This window comes from Haliotis rubra, unplaced genomic scaffold (assembly GCF_003918875.1).
Source record: "Haliotis rubra isolate DU_JTF1 unplaced genomic scaffold, ASM391887v1 Scf183, whole genome shotgun sequence".
NCBI lineage: Eukaryota > Metazoa > Mollusca > Gastropoda > Lepetellida > Haliotidae > Haliotis > Haliotis rubra.
The window spans coordinates 426,554-443,676 of record NW_025765814.1 but is presented as its reverse complement, the minus strand read 5'-3'; the positions used below and the strand labels follow the sequence as shown (position 1 = coordinate 443,676).

Below are 17,123 nucleotides of genomic sequence, written 5' to 3'. Positions count from 1 at the left end.
GTTAAATGGGCACAGGTCTCACCCTACTTGCATCCTACAATCCTACCTTAACATGTCAATAAGAAACTCTAACATACATGATATTGTTTTCACCCTGATAGACCTTTAGACCAACATTATGCAACACCAGCATTTGCAAATTCTGACTATGAATAAATATTGCAATATTTTTCTGCCTACATTGTCTGTTGGATAGAATATTGGCCTAGAAAACATAAGGGCTTGGCAGCATCAAAACATAATATAAAGCAGATACTTGTTATTGCTCTGCCTGGTGCTCAGTGAGTGAGTGAGTGAGTATGGTTTTACGCCACTTTTTAGCAATATTCCAGCAATATCACGGCGGGGGACACCAGAAATGGGCTTCACACATTGTACCCATGTGGGGAATCGAACCCGGGTCTTCGGCGTGACGAGCGAACGCTTTAACCACTAGGCTACCAACCACCCCTGCCTGGTGCTCAGCATTATGGGAATAAAAATAGGAATGCTCAGAATCAGCATACTATGTTTGAGTGGTTTTCCATGTTCAACTTCAGCATAGTATCTCTTCAGTCTAGCACTAAAATCAGCATTAATCGGGACTAGTAGAAGCAGCCCTCCTACCTATCACATACACATGTACATACTAACATGCATTTATGGTACCATATAAGTATAACATTATTAAACTTGACCTTTGAAACCCCATTTCATCTGATCTTCACATCGATAGCTTTATAACCACCCAAGATGTCTACATGCAGATATTAACATTTCACCTTGTAGAAGAATCACAACATTGTAGGAGGTGGACCACAGCCTGGTGTACACTAAACACTTCGGACAACGATCTACTTACTGACCAATTAGTTTTCTCCATGTTTTCCTGATAACAAACTGCAGCTTTCGCACGGCTTTGTAACTTTCTAATTAAAGCAACTCTGAGTGACACTAATTGCTACAAGCTCTATGTAGCACGAGGATGGGTTGTGTGATAAAACACACTCTCACGTCATCCAACAATGAAATAAGTTACAGATATTGTCAAAACATGTGAACATAACTGTACTTTATACAATACCTTATCACCAAACAAACCCACCAAGCTCTTAAACACCAACACAAACGCTAGTTGGGGAGACCCTACTGTTTACGGCCTGTTTTATCAATTCCTTTCATATTATTTTCGGGACTTAAAAAATTGACATTTTTTCTTATGCTCTGATTTCAAGTGTTAAATAAACAAAAGAAGTGTGGAACAAACTGATGAAACTAATTGAGAAGACAAGAGATAGGCCGTGCTTGGCCCCCTGGTGGCAGGCCTGCAACAGCACAGTATAGGGGGGACAACTCTCACTGTTGGGGGGACTGGGTGTTGGCAAGGAAATATGTCAGCCTATCTATATGTGGCTAAAAAAGTATTTAAAAAAACAGTTTGGAACTTTAAGATGAATATCACCCACATAACACAATCATTATAAAGTCAATCAAGAATATATAATATTCTTTGCATATTTTGTGAAGATGAACATTTTCAAAAACATAACAGACTTTTTATCACAAAAATGCCCAAATGTCCAATGAATTTGATGCCAATTACATCTGCATCACACATGACTGTTGCTGCATGTACAGCACTTTCTTTAACTCTGTGCTGTACAATCCATTTCAGGAACTATATTATGAATTATTTAGAACATTTTCACATGCACACGTCCTTGGTTCCTTTCTTTGCACTCTCTTCATCAAAGTAACACAAATAAAATCCATTAAAGATTACTGTTCCCCCTGGGTCTAGATATACCACATCGGGTGATGAAGCTCACCTGGCCAAGTCACTCTTTTGTCATGGAGTGTCACTGATGAGGTTCACTGCATGCATTATTTTTATATATCCCATCACCTATTCCATTTTGACTGTTACATATTTAAATTGACAACTCTACCTCCTTCAGGGTACAGGGACCATCTCATAAACTTTGTATCAGTTTGAGAAATAATAAAATAGTATGATCACTGCAACTGTGACTCATAGGGTATATATTATCTATTTCATGCTACAGGACATCATTGTAGCTCACCTTCCCAAGAAATGAAATTTAACAATTATTATATTGTTGATCATACCATATCTGAACTGACTCTTTCATACATTGATAAAGCAAACCTTACACAATCAGTGTTAGCTCACCTTACATTATGATTCAAACATTCTTCTTCTTACAACCAATATGAAAAAAAGTGATAGCTCACCTGATATCATGATCCAGACACTCTTCTTCTTCTCTCCTGCGGTGTTGTTGATGATGAAGGTGTAGTTGCCCGAGTCGATCTCCTGTGGCTTCTCGAACACCAGCTTGTTGCCATCCACATGTATCGGTCCCGCTGAGGCAACCACCAGGTCATTTCGGTCCAGGAATCTGAAAATTCAGAATAATACATATCAGAAAGGACAAACAGAAACCTAAATGCTTGAATGCACTTTAAAAAATTACTCAATTCTGATTGGCTGATCACAGGTTATCAAATCACAATTAACCACCGCAGTTTCTAATTAAGTGTAGCATGGTTCAATCTAGTCTGTCTCACAGTCATATCATTTTCCCTTCAGCATACCTCTATCTTTACTGAAAAAACCTTAAATGAAGCAAGTCCAGATTTGCAGCAATCTTCCATGTCACTTGAGCTCCTTTTCAATTTAAAAAGATCTCAAACAAAATGTATGGTGGCTGAGTGGTCTTGGTGTCTGACTTTGTGTGCTGGCGATTAGGTGCCTAACTCTGAGGGTGTGGGTTCGAATCCTGGATGGGACTCAACCCCCAAAAGTACTAGAATCTGTACTTTACTGAGAAAGTGAAATCCCAAATATAACATATGTTACATTTGAGCACATTCTAAAATTGCATTGTGTATTCCATCAAAATGATGTATTTTCAACGATTGAATGTTAAATCTACAGGTAACCTAGCTCAACACTGAAAACAAAATATGTTAATCATTTTAAATAATAATGTTTGCTGAAGCAATATCACTGAAAGACAAATGATGTAAATGTTCTCAGGTTTGTTGTTTAAATCCCTAACAATGATGCTTATTCGGCAGCCAAACAACAGGTTTCACAAAAATGAGTCATTGCTTTTGATTCCATCCTATTTTGAACAGAATAACACAGTATATGAACACGTGTGTCATGAAATAAGCCTAAAGTAACTTTACAACTTGAACCTCGAAGCAAGTGCATGGTCGCACCATACCCTACTAAGCCACCTGTACTCCCTTAGATGAAGTTGTCTTAGATCTGAAATCTTTCGGAACAGCACGTGAGCCCGAACTCACCCATTCAATCACTCAGTACTGAGATAATCTTTCACGAACACATTGATTTCTTTCTCAGTTGAATCTGCATTAATATCAATATATGACAAACACCAACATCCCCAGAATGCTGTCACTTCCTGGATTCACGTCGAGATTCAGCGGGATGCCATTCAGGGTCCTTTGATTTGAGTGGAGCTGATTGCTCAACATCTACACACAGATGTCATAATAAACCCAGTTACCTAACACAACAAACATAGCAGGTGCCCTCTCTACCTGATCATGGTGGGCATCCAACAACTGAACAGTCTGGAAACTATGAAACTTGTGGTGATACATAAATACTTGCACGTGTACTATCTTCCTGCCAACTCCCTGCACTCAATCCACACTCTCCCATGATGAAACTATCACACTCAAAACGTAAACCATCAGTTAATAATTTTTTCGAAATATTTCAACAGTTCCATTTTAAGTAGCATCAGGTATGTGCATATTTGAAACAGCAATCAAACTTTCAATCAATTAGGAGACACGAAAGTCTTCATGGCCAAAAACATTTGGCAAGTTTAACCTAAATTTAACTACATATCTACAAATTTTCAGCCCTTATCAGCTTAAAAACTATTCAGGGACAAGTTAAACAGTAACATTAACTCGACAAAGTCTACAAAATTTCAGAAGTTATCAGGTTGAATTGCGTTCCGATTCACGTCTGCTTATTTTCACTGAGGAGTGTAAACACACCCATGGAGGAAGTCTGACTGATGATATGGTGGCAATGTTGTGCAATACAAGAATTAGCAGTGTAATTTCCACAGTTATCAGCTGTTTAGTTGCAGGTTTCACATTTATCTTCATAGATTCCTAGTTTTAACACAGCAGAACTAATTTCCTGATTAAAGGCCCATCAGAACTGATGTAAGCAATGTAACGGGCCTAATTCTGCAGCAAACCTGCACATCTGCAGCCAACCATGTGGTGTATGTTGTTCCACACTCCCAGCCATCAACCAACTCACTTGTCTCATCTTTGATAGCCCAGACATTTCTTCCTGTAGGAAATATACTAAAAAAGCTCAGATTGAAGTTCAAAGCAATCCGGAGAATGTGATTGCTTGTCAGGACGTCATGACGTCACCTTTTCTATTCTTTCTGCCAGGGTTTTAACCCCGAACTAAACTACATTCTCTTCAGGGACTTAACTCATTACATGCAATCCAAAGGGTTAGATATGGAGAATACAAATGTAAAAACATAAATCTATCCCAACCATTTTAAAACGAATATACAGGTATCGAATCTACACTGAACAGCATGTATATCTTCCAAGCATATTGTGATTGTATGCCATACGTCATCTTGCAGTCAAGACAAGCACTAATTCTACAACAGAAACAGACATAATAACAAAATCCAAAACGCATTGGCAGTCTCACCATCTGACGACAAGACAGAAATAAAGATACTTATTACAAGAATGGATCTATTATAAGACTGAACACATTGGCACCAGCATCAAGTAACTGTATTTACCATTCCTGATAATCTCCTGGTTTACTACCTCTAATCTTGGCACTGTAATGCAATGACTCGAGTCAGATACTGGGGCACCCTATCTCAGACATCTGCCTCCAGCAAGACCAATCTTATCGCTGATAAATTAAGTGAACTGCATTTTCCGCTCTTTGGCAATGTTTTGACGGAAAGAAACCTTCCAAAAGATCCCACGGTGGTATGACTGACAGTCAGTCAATATTGGAATAAATACATTTATTCATACAACAACGTACTAAGACTGTCTGGTTGTAGGGATTCAATCTAGCGTATATGTGCCACTGGGAATACTATCTAACAGAATCTCCCAGAACAGGGTCTTAAAGTCGCCAACCACACCAGTCTGTATCTCCAACTATATTGATGTAACCAGTGTTACGTGCTTCTTAAAGGGACGGTTTCCTGGTCGGTAACCCATCACTGTTGTGAGAGCCAACTATATGTGGTTAAGCTTGCTTCTCATGACCTGCCCTACACAAACTTTTGCCGTCCAAATTTATATTTTTATTTTAAATCACTGATATGACGCAACATTTTCAACTGAAGTTTTGTTTCTTTCACCAGATTCTGATGTCTTGCTTGATATGTAAGAGTGATGCTCGACATTAGAAGCAAGTATATTTTCACAGATTTGTTGCCTTTGAAAGTACAATCGTCACTCTGTACCCATTCAGAGAAACTCAAAGACATATGAACTAGCCTTTCAGTCTGTGATATGTCTGTGGATAACTGCACCCCAACAATGTAGTACTCATGCTGTTGTCCACCAGTTTGCTCAGCTAGAGTACAAATGTCATGATCAAGCTGACAACTACAGCACAAAGCACTCTCTCATTCACCCATTGAGAACATAAATTCACTGCCCACTCAGACAAGTTGATACTCCAACATGGGTTAAATCCCCACAAACAAAATGGAATATTGATCTATAATATCACTTGGAAAAACCCAATATACGTGTCATATTATTTTCATAAGCCTCAAATTCTTAAGAGCCTTCTCACAAGCTGTCTTACATGAACATAAGTGTCTCAGCCAATGAGTTTTATAACATCTATAAAGACTCAAGTTACCCGTTCAGCGTGATGTTCAGCAACATGCGTTAAGTCGGTGAAAACGTTAGCCATCAGACACAGTTGAGTGTCATATTGAGTAACAAGCCATGAAAGTTCAAAGATGATCTAATCTCTCGCATACTGTTACGACACCATTGATAACTCCACTTCCGACAATGACTTATGAGCTGTAGGTAAACATCAAATATCCCCGGGTTCAACTGACTGCAAGAAAGTTCATCGGAAGGAAGTTTGGAATCTGCGTCCGTCCAAGTGCTCCTAAGCGTTGGACATCTTGATTGATGACCTACTTATACAAAGTTATTACAAAGTCCTGAAAAAGAATTCTCCCGAAATATGAAATCAATACAGAAAGGCTCAACAAGTGCTTTGCAAAATGAAGCAGCCGCGAACAGTTTATGTCAGAAATGTTTATTTAAATGAAATATTAGGAATATAATGGATTCCCTAGCTGCATGGACTGGCCAGCATATAACTCTGTTTAATCGCACATGCCTCGTTATTACAAGGCTTCTCACCCATTGTATTTTTCCTACTGGAGCTGTCCTTCTCGGAGCTAATGCTTGCTGATCTATTCTGAGGCCCATACACATATTCCTACAAATCACTTACAATGGAGGTCGGGGAACTTCCAGCACTATCAGATGTAAGCGTCTCCAAATGTATGCCCAAGCCCCATAAATATTGCCGTCTTATTGTTTTCGGTTAAAAAACTACAATGTTGATACACAAGTGCATCTTCACGACCATTACATGTAAGAAACATTCAGGATGCCATAATACTTGCAAGTAAACAAAGAATGTCATCTCAAAGAGCAATCTGTCAATGTAAAAATGTCAGCTGAGCTACAACTTCACCATTAATACACATATGTACAAAGAGGCAATATAAATATGGCAGTGAACTAGTTGGAAATCTCAGGCTACTTGAAAGGTGACAATTAAGTTTTGAGTTTTTCTAAAGATTTCTTTCATCTTTAGCCATCTGTGTATGTGTATGTACACAAGGCCCCTTCCTTCATTATATACACCAACTCTTTCCTTCACTGCCAATTACAACACAGAAGCCAACACTCTTGTCTCCCATAATGCAACAGGGAGGAACAGTAATGGCCGCAAGGATCATCACTTTGTGCTCCTTTTTATCTGAGCGCAGTGGTGACTCCTCTCATGTAAGGATGTTGGCCATGTGAGGTATGCCCTGTAAACTTGATTGGCTTTGACACTGGAGACTGTATCTACTCCCAGTACGCAACTGGTGCTGCTTCACAGACAGGAAAACATGGCCGCCAACAAGATGCTAGCCCCAGACAACCAGTTTTGCAGACAGACATCGTGAGATATCTGCCGTAACCATTCACTCACATCATTTATTTCTCTCCTCCTGCGACTTCATCTTGCGGAGTTTTACTCTACATCTTTCTTCCAAATGCTATTACATAGTTTTTGTACATTGCCCTCTTTTTCAGGCATTGCTGTGACATGCCATTACACAACTTGCCTTGACAGAATCTTGGCTAAACATGTTGTACTTGGAGCTTGTTACACAATGCAATAAAACATTGTTACCATATATGTGATAATTGTGATATATCACATTTCAGCCAATACAACATTCTTCGCTGATGTAATAATCTTGGAGGCATGTCGAGCCTAATAAGTCTAAAATTACCAAAGTTTTCTGTACTTTCACTGTAAATGCCTATTGTACAACAAGAAGTTAAGCATTTGACTTCTCATCTCATTTATCAACACATATATATAAGCTTCCTCTCAGTTCAATATCACTGCTCCAGACAAAGATTTCATAGGATGGAAGTGTTCTATCTTCCCATCATAAATCAGACTGTTTTCCTCAAGACTAATGTCAATACTGGAGAATTACTGTATACTGATATCAATCTTATCCATTGGAGTGCATCTACTAGACATGTTTATATTGACATTTATCAACTAGTTTATAAGACACTAAATTTATTTATGATATGATGTTTGGAGAATTGTTACGCTCCTATCTGTCTGTATAAATGGGTACACAGATCACTAATCTTAATAGCCTTATTAAAAGCATTACTTATCATGCCACTGCATGCATGTTTTCTTCCCAAGAGATAACAAAACTGTTTGGGCCAAGTGTTTTTTTATTTTATTCAAGTAATCGGGCAAGGAATCACATTTAGAATCAGCTCAGAATCAAACTGATTGTAAGTGTTTATCAACCTTGCTACCTTTCAAACCCATCATCTAAATGCTTCTTCTCACGGACAACTGCTTGCTTCAATGACAAGTAAGCAAACCATCACATGTCTCTGCCCTCGATGACACTTGACTTATCTTTCTACAAACCACAATGAGTATTGAAGGCAGACAGCCCTGTCTGACACTACGGCCAGTTGTATGCAATAGTAGTGTCAGACATGGAGTCTCACTTTGATCCACTGTAACTCAAGTATCTGGAGATGCAGGCTGATTGGATATGTGTCAGGTGAGAGACCGTAGATCTCTGTTTCCCTAGCTGGAGACTATAGATCTGAAGGTGTTTCAAGCTGGAGATTCTAAATCTGAAGGTGTCTCAGGCTGGAGACCCTCGATCTGAAGGTGTCTCAAGCTAAAGACTAGATCTGAAGGTATCAGAGTTAGAGACTCTAGATGTGAAGGTGTCATAGCTACAGACACTAGCTCTGAAGGTGTCCCAAGCTAGAGACTCTACATATGAAGGTGTCATAGCTAGAAACGCTAGATCTGAAGGTGTCCCAAGCTAGATACTCTAGATCTGAAGGTGTCCCAAGCTAGAGGTTCTACATCTAAAGGTGTCCCAAGTTAGAGACTCTAGATCTGAAGGTGTCCCAAGCCAGATACTCTAGATCTGAAGGCGTCCAAAGCTAGAGGTTCTAGATCTGACGGTGTCCCAAGCTAGAAGTTCTAGATCTGCAGGTGTCCAAAGCTAGAGGTTCTAGATCTGAAGGTGTCCCAAGCTAGAGGTTCTAGATCTGAAGGTGTCCCAAGCTAGAGGTTCTAGATCTGAAGGTATCCCAAGCTAGAGGTTCTAGATCTGAAGGTGTCCCAAGCTAGAGGTTCTAGATCTGAAGGTGTCCAAAGCTAGAGGTTCTAGATCTGAAGGTGTCCAAAGCTAGAGGTTCTAGATCTGAAGGTGTCCAAAGCTAGAGGTTCTAGATCTGAAGGTGTCCAAAGCTAGAGGATCTAAATATGAGGATGTCCCAAGCAAGAGACTGAACCTGAAAATGTCCCAATCTTGAGACCCTACATCTGAGAGTGTCCCAAGCAAGAGACGACAGGGAGAGTGTTGAGCAATACCACATCACAGACCCCAACAGAACTCAGTCACCTGTGTTAGAAACCTACACCTCCTTCAGATCACTGTTGCCCACTTCCAGGTTAAACTACTGGACATGGGGAACCTGAACCAGGTTATAAAACGTGCAGTGATTGTTATAGGTTGATGTAATTAGACACATGATAGGCGTACACCCAGAAGGCTGTGGAGTCAGCCAAGCAGGTAATCCCTGTCTTCATATGTCTGTCAAGTGAGCTGGGTCCTTGTCGGAATCTATAATGCCATGATTGTCTCTCCTGATCCTAATGGTCCTGGAAGGTCAGCAGGACCGGACAACTTGGCACTTGGACATCAGCAGCAAATTATACCCTAACAAATTTAATTTGGAGAATTTTGTCCATGACAGGAGGTTTTATGTAGGGCTTAACAGCAAAGTAGTAAATATACCGACAGCTATCAAATCCTGGTGTTAGCGACTGATACTAATTTGTGGTATCAACACTAGAGTTACAAATTACTGACCTTAACCAATAAACTCTGAGTGTTTTTTCTGTGAACTAGGCAAGCTGGTCTGACAGCACTGGACAGCAGATGTTTTAAGAAAGGTTAAGGTCAAGATCATGTCACTTATCCTGGGTCTAGTTGAGGCTAAACCCTTAATATAGGACATCTGCTAGTTTCTGCATGACATATGTCAGATTATGGAAAGGTGATAAGCTGATGGCCATTTGTACTCAATATGAATCTTTAATAAGCAGCAGATGTCCATTGTTTTAAAGTTTTGTTAAGAAGAAAGGTTAAGGTCAAGATCATGACAATAATCTTTTGATCAGAAATTCATAAATATTATTTTAAAAAATTTCCATATGGAAAAGCTAGTTTAGAACAGTGGAAATCTGATTCATTAATGTATATATATGTATGCTTAACCTATCTGATCAAGTGGAGCGGTGGGGTAGCCTAGTGGTTAAAGCGTTTGCTTGTCATGCCGAGGACCGGGTTCGATTCCCACATGGGTACAATGCTGGAAGCCCATTTCAATATGCCGTGATAAAACTTAACTCACTCACTCACTCACTCTCTGATCAAGTAAAAAAAATGAATGACTGACGTTCAGTATTCCACCAGTGACAGGTGTAAGGTATCTGCCCGGCTGGTAGCAGACTCTGCGGCTCACACAACCACACCTGGACCATGCCACAAGAATACACAGACCCTCTCCCGTGTCCTGCACTTGTGACTGCGAACTATTAGATGAAGACCACAGTTACAGTTTCATACATCTGGATTGCACATGGACTTCGGTTGCACATGTTCAAATCAACAAAATAAACTTTGTTTATTTTTCTTTTACAGGAAAGTCTCAGATCATTACGAATTGTAAAGATTCAATTTTGGAAGGAAACCATTGAGATTTTCTTTAATTAACACAGAATTCCCTTCCTGTGATAGGTTTCAAATTTCTTCATCAGAAAACAAGGAAACAGAACAGTGCAATACATTGTTTATCGCCCACACTGGCGACATATAACGCAAAGTTTGGTATGGACATATGATAACAATGTACAACATTTGTTTCCTTTTGTGTGAAAAGGGACTGTGCTTCCACTGTTGCAAGAGCCAGGGATGCTTTCATGGGGATAAGGTTGAGCAAGTGTGGCAGCAACAACATCGTGATGCGTGAAGGCAACATTGTTTCCGATCATGGACTGTGCTCCTTACACCTCCACATCAGATGTGACGAGGAGGGGAGATACAGCAGTATCTACTTTTCATGCTCTACAACTTGTCTACAAAAGATTTTATGAGCCAATCGCTCTTGCGCCAGAAGGCAGATAATCGGCAGAAGATAAAACTCTGACATTCGCCAACCTGGCCACATTCCGTTCTCATCTTTTGTAACTTGAACGAGGACTGTTTCACAAACATATACACATTACTGGCGGTGTTTGAAGTTGGTGTTTGTCAGAGACGTTAAAGCATCATAAAAAGCTGCCGTTTTCAGCACTTGAGACAATTTGCACTGCTTCTCCTTCCGACAGACCAGGCCACAAAGATGGAAGTACTTCAATGTCTGCCTTCTCCACCACCTTGGTGCTGCTCCAGGAGAATGGCAACACACATCTGTAAAACACAGCCTCCATGTGAGACGGCACCACACGGCCAATCACACGAGTCAGTGTAATGATAGCTCCCGATATCATCAACAAATCTGTTCTTGTTGATATTGCCGCTGATTGTTAACTGTAACATTTACGTCTCTACATATGCACAATTCTTCTATTCATGGAACGCATGGGAATATATTTTTTTAATGTACAGATAATATTTGTCTTCATATTCTTACATATCCTTTGTAAATGTCACCTCGGCATGTGTGAAACATGGGCTACTTCATGAAATAAACTTTTCCTCCAGTCAAACTGTGTCAGCAAACCCCACAGGAAGTACTGTTACCAACGCCAGAGAAGGTAGGGTCCGGTATGAGATTGCAATGTTGAAAGTATATAAGCCGAACCGGAGTCTCAGAGCTCTCTACAGATGAAGTAAGAAAACAATCAGCAAAGGAAGTGGTTGGAGTTCGCTCAGAAACATTCCTGTGTGTAATACACACCAAACTACTACACACATCGGGAGAAATATTACCCACACTGGAAGAAATATTACCCAAACCCGGCTCTGGTCCTGCTATGGGATCCTGACATTAGCAGAGCAAGTAATACTTACAGTCTAGTACATTGACAACTTTAGAAACTGGCGGGCAGGTTCAAGATATCATACATTTCAAAACACCTTTTAGAAACAGTCTAGAGGAAAACAGCATTAACAAGCCATTCCACCTTAAAAAAGCCATTCCTTTGAACCTTGTGAAATTAACATAAAAATAATCAACTACAAACAATTATTTCAAAAGGAACTAACATTAATGTTAAATGTAAAGAATCTATCACATATTTGCAAACATATACCAAAAAAACACCTTAGACACGTATCTCATGATTTTTTTGCATACTGCTGAGAGATCTTTGAAAGTTTTCCTGACTAATTTATGAATTCTACGTACACTGAGAAAAACGAAAAACCTTTTTTTTTGACATTTTCAAAACCGTTTTGAGTTCATCTTGACAGGAAAGATTCTCTCAGAAAGAAGTGCTTGCATGATCTAATTTCAAACTGTCAAAGTCTGTCACTGGAAATGCATGAGGTATTGCCATGCATGAGTTTTTCGCTAAATGACAAACAAGCTGTTGAAATTTAACTGCAATTTTACCCCTCCCAGCCATCTGATGCTGATTTTGCAAGTATAACTCTGCCACATCTAAGTGATAAATTACTGTCCTTATAGACAAAACTAAGTGATAAATTAAAAGCCATATAGCCAAAACTAGGTGATAAATAAAAAGCCATGCAACTAAAACTAGGCGATAAATTGCAGAATGTAAGTCGAGGCATTAACCTTAAATTAAAACATGTATCCAACTCTACACTTGAAATGTGCGTTCCTAAAATCTTTCATTGATGCAGAATAATCCGAATCTAGACTATAGTCCGCCATGAAGGATCATGTCCTCTGAGAGTCATTCCGATGGAGAATTGACAAAGAAAGATTGGATAAGTCTGCTGATAAATTTACAGGATCTCCATGTTGGCGCAAAGTGAGGCAAAACTGAAGTTATGTGCTCCCTAGTGGGATTGTGATGTCATCAATTAGCTTCAGCATATTTCACTGTCTCATTTTTCTCATCAGTTCCATTCACTAAGTCTCTCAGTCCACAGATGAATTTTTTCACCGCCGGCATTTGCCTGTGCTAAAATATTCGACATAATCGATACTGTCATGATCATGAGCATAATGGGCACTCCAATTAAACTTGTTAAATTTCATCTGAAAGTTTGTCCGAATGTTTGGAAAAATAATCAATATGCATTTCCAGATTACATTTAAAAAGACATACCAGTAATAAGTCGTTTGAAAAATAATATTTTAAAACGTTTTTGTCAGAAAATCTTGAGAACATTTATTGGATGACAGCTTGTGTGAAGACGTTGATGGGAGTAGCAGTTCCGTGTCTGACACATTTCTTACATCCTCATAACCAGAGTTCTGCCCCATTTACTGGTCTAGATCATTGACATTTGCATGTAGATAATATTTTGACTACCGAACAGGGCCCAATTTAACTTTCTGATTAGTCACCCGGTTGCCATTGTGCGGAACAACCTTACTAGCACAATTGAGAAGTCTATATTGAGGGACTCATGATTACCTCAGCGGTAAGATTGTACAATGACACACAACGATAATGGTTGTTTGAGATGCCACAGTTCAGTGTTCAGTTGCCTCCCTTGGGTGTGCCAGAAACCGCTGATTGTTGGTTCAAATCCCTGTTCGCCCTGATTAAGTTTCTAGTTCGGAAGCACAAAGCGTGTAGTTTTCACCAGAGTGGCAAACATCTAAGCCTGGAATCACTTCAGGATCTTCTCCCACATTAAGCTGATATGCCGTGAAATGACTTAAATATTGTTCAAAGTGGAGATAAACCCAACTCACTCACTCATGACTGGGACTGATGCAATACACGTAGACCCTACAAAGTGAGTACATAATGCAAAACCATAGAAGTGACATGTCAACTTACAGTCTTATATTATAATAGGAATGAATAAAGATGCATTCAAAACATGTAGCCAACTTGTGTCATTTGATCTAACAATGTCTTCTGCCATAACAGATAGGATTTGAACCCCCAAAGAATAACTATTATAAACTGCACTAAGCCTAAAACACTGCAAACTTACAGTCTAAAACACAAGTATGGCACCCATATCAAACACATCACCATCACATAATAGCTTGTTTGCTCCATTTTTTCAAAATGAAACCTGTGTACTTCTTTGCCTAGGGGTTTAATTGAATTCTTGAGAAGATAGTATTTCACAATATTCTTATTTTGGAAGACTCTATTAGATTGTATCAACACAAAGCACCTAGACTTGCACAAGTTTCTCAGGCAATGATCATATCCTAGATGATATATAAATAACATCCCTATAAAAGCCCTCCTGAACTGTACACATATCCAGACCTGACTATTATAAGGACAGAATTATAATATATCCAAGGACTTATCATTCAGCAGAGACTTGCAGCAAGGCTAGACAATATCACACAGTAGTAACATCATATCACACATTGTGATGCTCAAGTACATTTAGGTGTTATTCCATCCCTCTACATCACAAGACCAACTGTACACCTGCAGGTACGACATTCTTTGATTCGAAGCATATTGAAACATATTGCCGACCTTCCCATTCACAGGATAAATCAAACATGGCTTTTATGGCTTAACACAATATGACATTTACCATTTAACATGCATCTGAGCTGAAGACTCAGTTAATCTGACCACCTTGTGGGAGCAAATATTGACAAGTGATGATCTTCAACATAGGAATCAGCGTGGCATGGGTTCATAACCCACCTTCAACAATAACCAGCAGGGACAGATGGATTGAAGCAGCACCAACAGCGGGATACACTGCCGTACCAGCTCAGTGTAAGCGCTTCTAGCATAAGCTGCTCAGATCCACTGCTGATGGCAGTAATCCCCTCCCTCTCCTGTCTCCGAATCCCCCTCGGCTGATCCTCTGATCACCCCTCCCTCCGTACCAGGAGACGCAGGCCTGGCAAAGGTCGGAGAGCATTCTAGGACAGCTCTTTTTCATTACCCTCTAAATGTTATTGTATATCATATCAAAGAAAGTCTTAACGTGCTAAGGTTGCATGTTGTTATGAAGTAAAACATCTTGGTCTTTGTGACTCTGGGTTCCTGCTAGGAATTCTGGTCAAGTTTCCTTCAGTTTGGTATGAATGCTGGTTCATGCATCTCCCAGAAGGATACGAAAGAATTGGATGAAACTGAACCATGTTGTTTCTATCTCTGATAGACCTATATCAACATCCTTTTCAGGAAAACGCTGGCAATCTGGTCATTCCAAAATATTTTTGTTTTGATCAGAAAATCGGACAGGTCTTTTTCATTCACAACCAGCTTCTGTCCAACATACCTATATCAAAATACTTATTGGATATGCCCAGGAATGTGGTCTTCAGAAAATGGGACAGATTTTATTTGCTTCCAGGAATGTACAAGTTGGGTATTGATCCTGGTAAGAGACTGACGTGAGTTACTTTCCATAAACAACATCCAAACTACTTACCGAAATGATGGTTTTGGCTTTCCCTCTGGTGGGAAGACCTTGACCTCAAACTTTTCATGGACAGGTACAACAACGGGATAATTAGCCCTGAGACGAGGCTCAAACGTCTCTGATGTAATTTCTCCCAGGGCTGAAAAAGAAAAACATCAGTCTCAATTTGGTGCTAAAGAATTTCCATAATTTACAATCACTGTTACGTTTTTTCGCTGAAACAGAAAATTATGAAATAACAGTTTTTGTAATCACGTTTATCAATTTCTGACATAAATGTGGTCGTAAGTTCAACTCAAAGTCTTGGCTATGACAGAAGCAGCAAGATGATGTATTTTTCATCATGATCCATCTCCTATTCATGAGCAAATGGTATTTTTATTCCATTGATTTAATGTTTTAATAATCTTCAGTTTTTTAAAGACAGGTGTAAATCTGTTGATCCATGCTGTCGTAATTAATTTGCATATTCACTTGCAAGGCACAGTATGATGCAGCCTAGCAGGTGCCCCTGGTCTGGGCTGAATGGAAGGCAGCTGATAACATCCTAATTCTTATCATCATATATCATTATAGTGTATGACATTCCACATCTTATCAGAGACCCCTACAGTCAACTTTATCAAGCTCAAAACTTTCAAGAACATTTGTGCAACTCAAGTAATATTTCTGTATAATTCTAAAAATTGCAAGTTGACATTATCTTCTGATAAACTGATATTAATAATATTGCCGTCATATTTTCATATGTCCCTGCACAGGAATTTCAGGGCGCCAAGTCCTGTCATTTCAAAACAATAATAAATACACCAATGTATCAACATTAACACTGTACATTTTTAACATGGGCATTTGATAGATCAGTCTGCATATACATTTCAAAAGACTGGAATATGGGAACTAGAAAGGGCTGTTGCAAAACATTTAATAACTTAAATAAGTTACACTTTTAAAATCTGTAAACATTAAGCACACCATACTGTGTTACATCATCGACGACATTCCCCACATCATCGACGACATTCCCCACATCACCAGTCTGTGATTAGGTTCCCCATCAGAATCAACAGTTCCAACCCCCTTCCCTCTGTGGATGATCAAACAGTCCATACAACAGTCTACCCTTATAAGCTGTAAGTAGCAAGGCGTGATGTATGGTTTTATTGACTTCAGCAGGAGCAAACTACTTCCCTGGAGCGCCGTATCAACCAGGTTTCCCCTGGATACAAGTAGACCAAGCTGATAAGTAAAGAAAGCTTATGTGATAAAACCATTAAACAGTAATTTATAGCGTCCATTTATTTACCATCAGGCCAAACATTTTTATATCTCATTTCATTCAGAATATGTAAATGGTTTAAAATGTGAGAAACTGGCATTTACAGAAAGTTGGGAGATGTTTTTAATATCTTTTTCAGCATTCCTTTTACACAGCCAGAGCTAAAAACAGTAAGTGCATACAATGGAGAATTGAAATACATTCGATATTGTATAATATCATACACTGGTTGTTATAAGCGGTTTGGCTGTGATTCCAGACTTCCAGGAACCATTCGTGAAAGTGGTTCTTGACACATGCTGCGTAATAAACTAGCACTGACAGTTATGTAAGGGAGACACCATGTCGGACAATGTCTCTAGACACTGCTGCTCCAAGGATGGTTGTATAATTGGGGCAGA

General features: G+C 39.3%; 1 protein-coding gene across 1 annotated transcript in view; it reads right to left on the bottom strand.

The window, feature by feature from the left end:
- LOC124273687 (inactive tyrosine-protein kinase 7-like) overlaps nucleotides 1-17,123 on the bottom strand; it is a 138,156-nt gene that overhangs the window by 20,804 nt on the left and 100,229 nt on the right. Inside the window, exons 7-8 of the mRNA XM_046708961.1 lie at nucleotides 15,453-15,582; nucleotides 2,236-2,402 (exon numbers count right to left, since the gene is read on the bottom strand). Of these exons, the coding sequence (XP_046564917.1) occupies nucleotides 2,236-2,402; nucleotides 15,453-15,582 (297 nt within the window). The remainder of the gene's footprint in view (nucleotides 1-2,235; nucleotides 2,403-15,452; nucleotides 15,583-17,123) is intronic.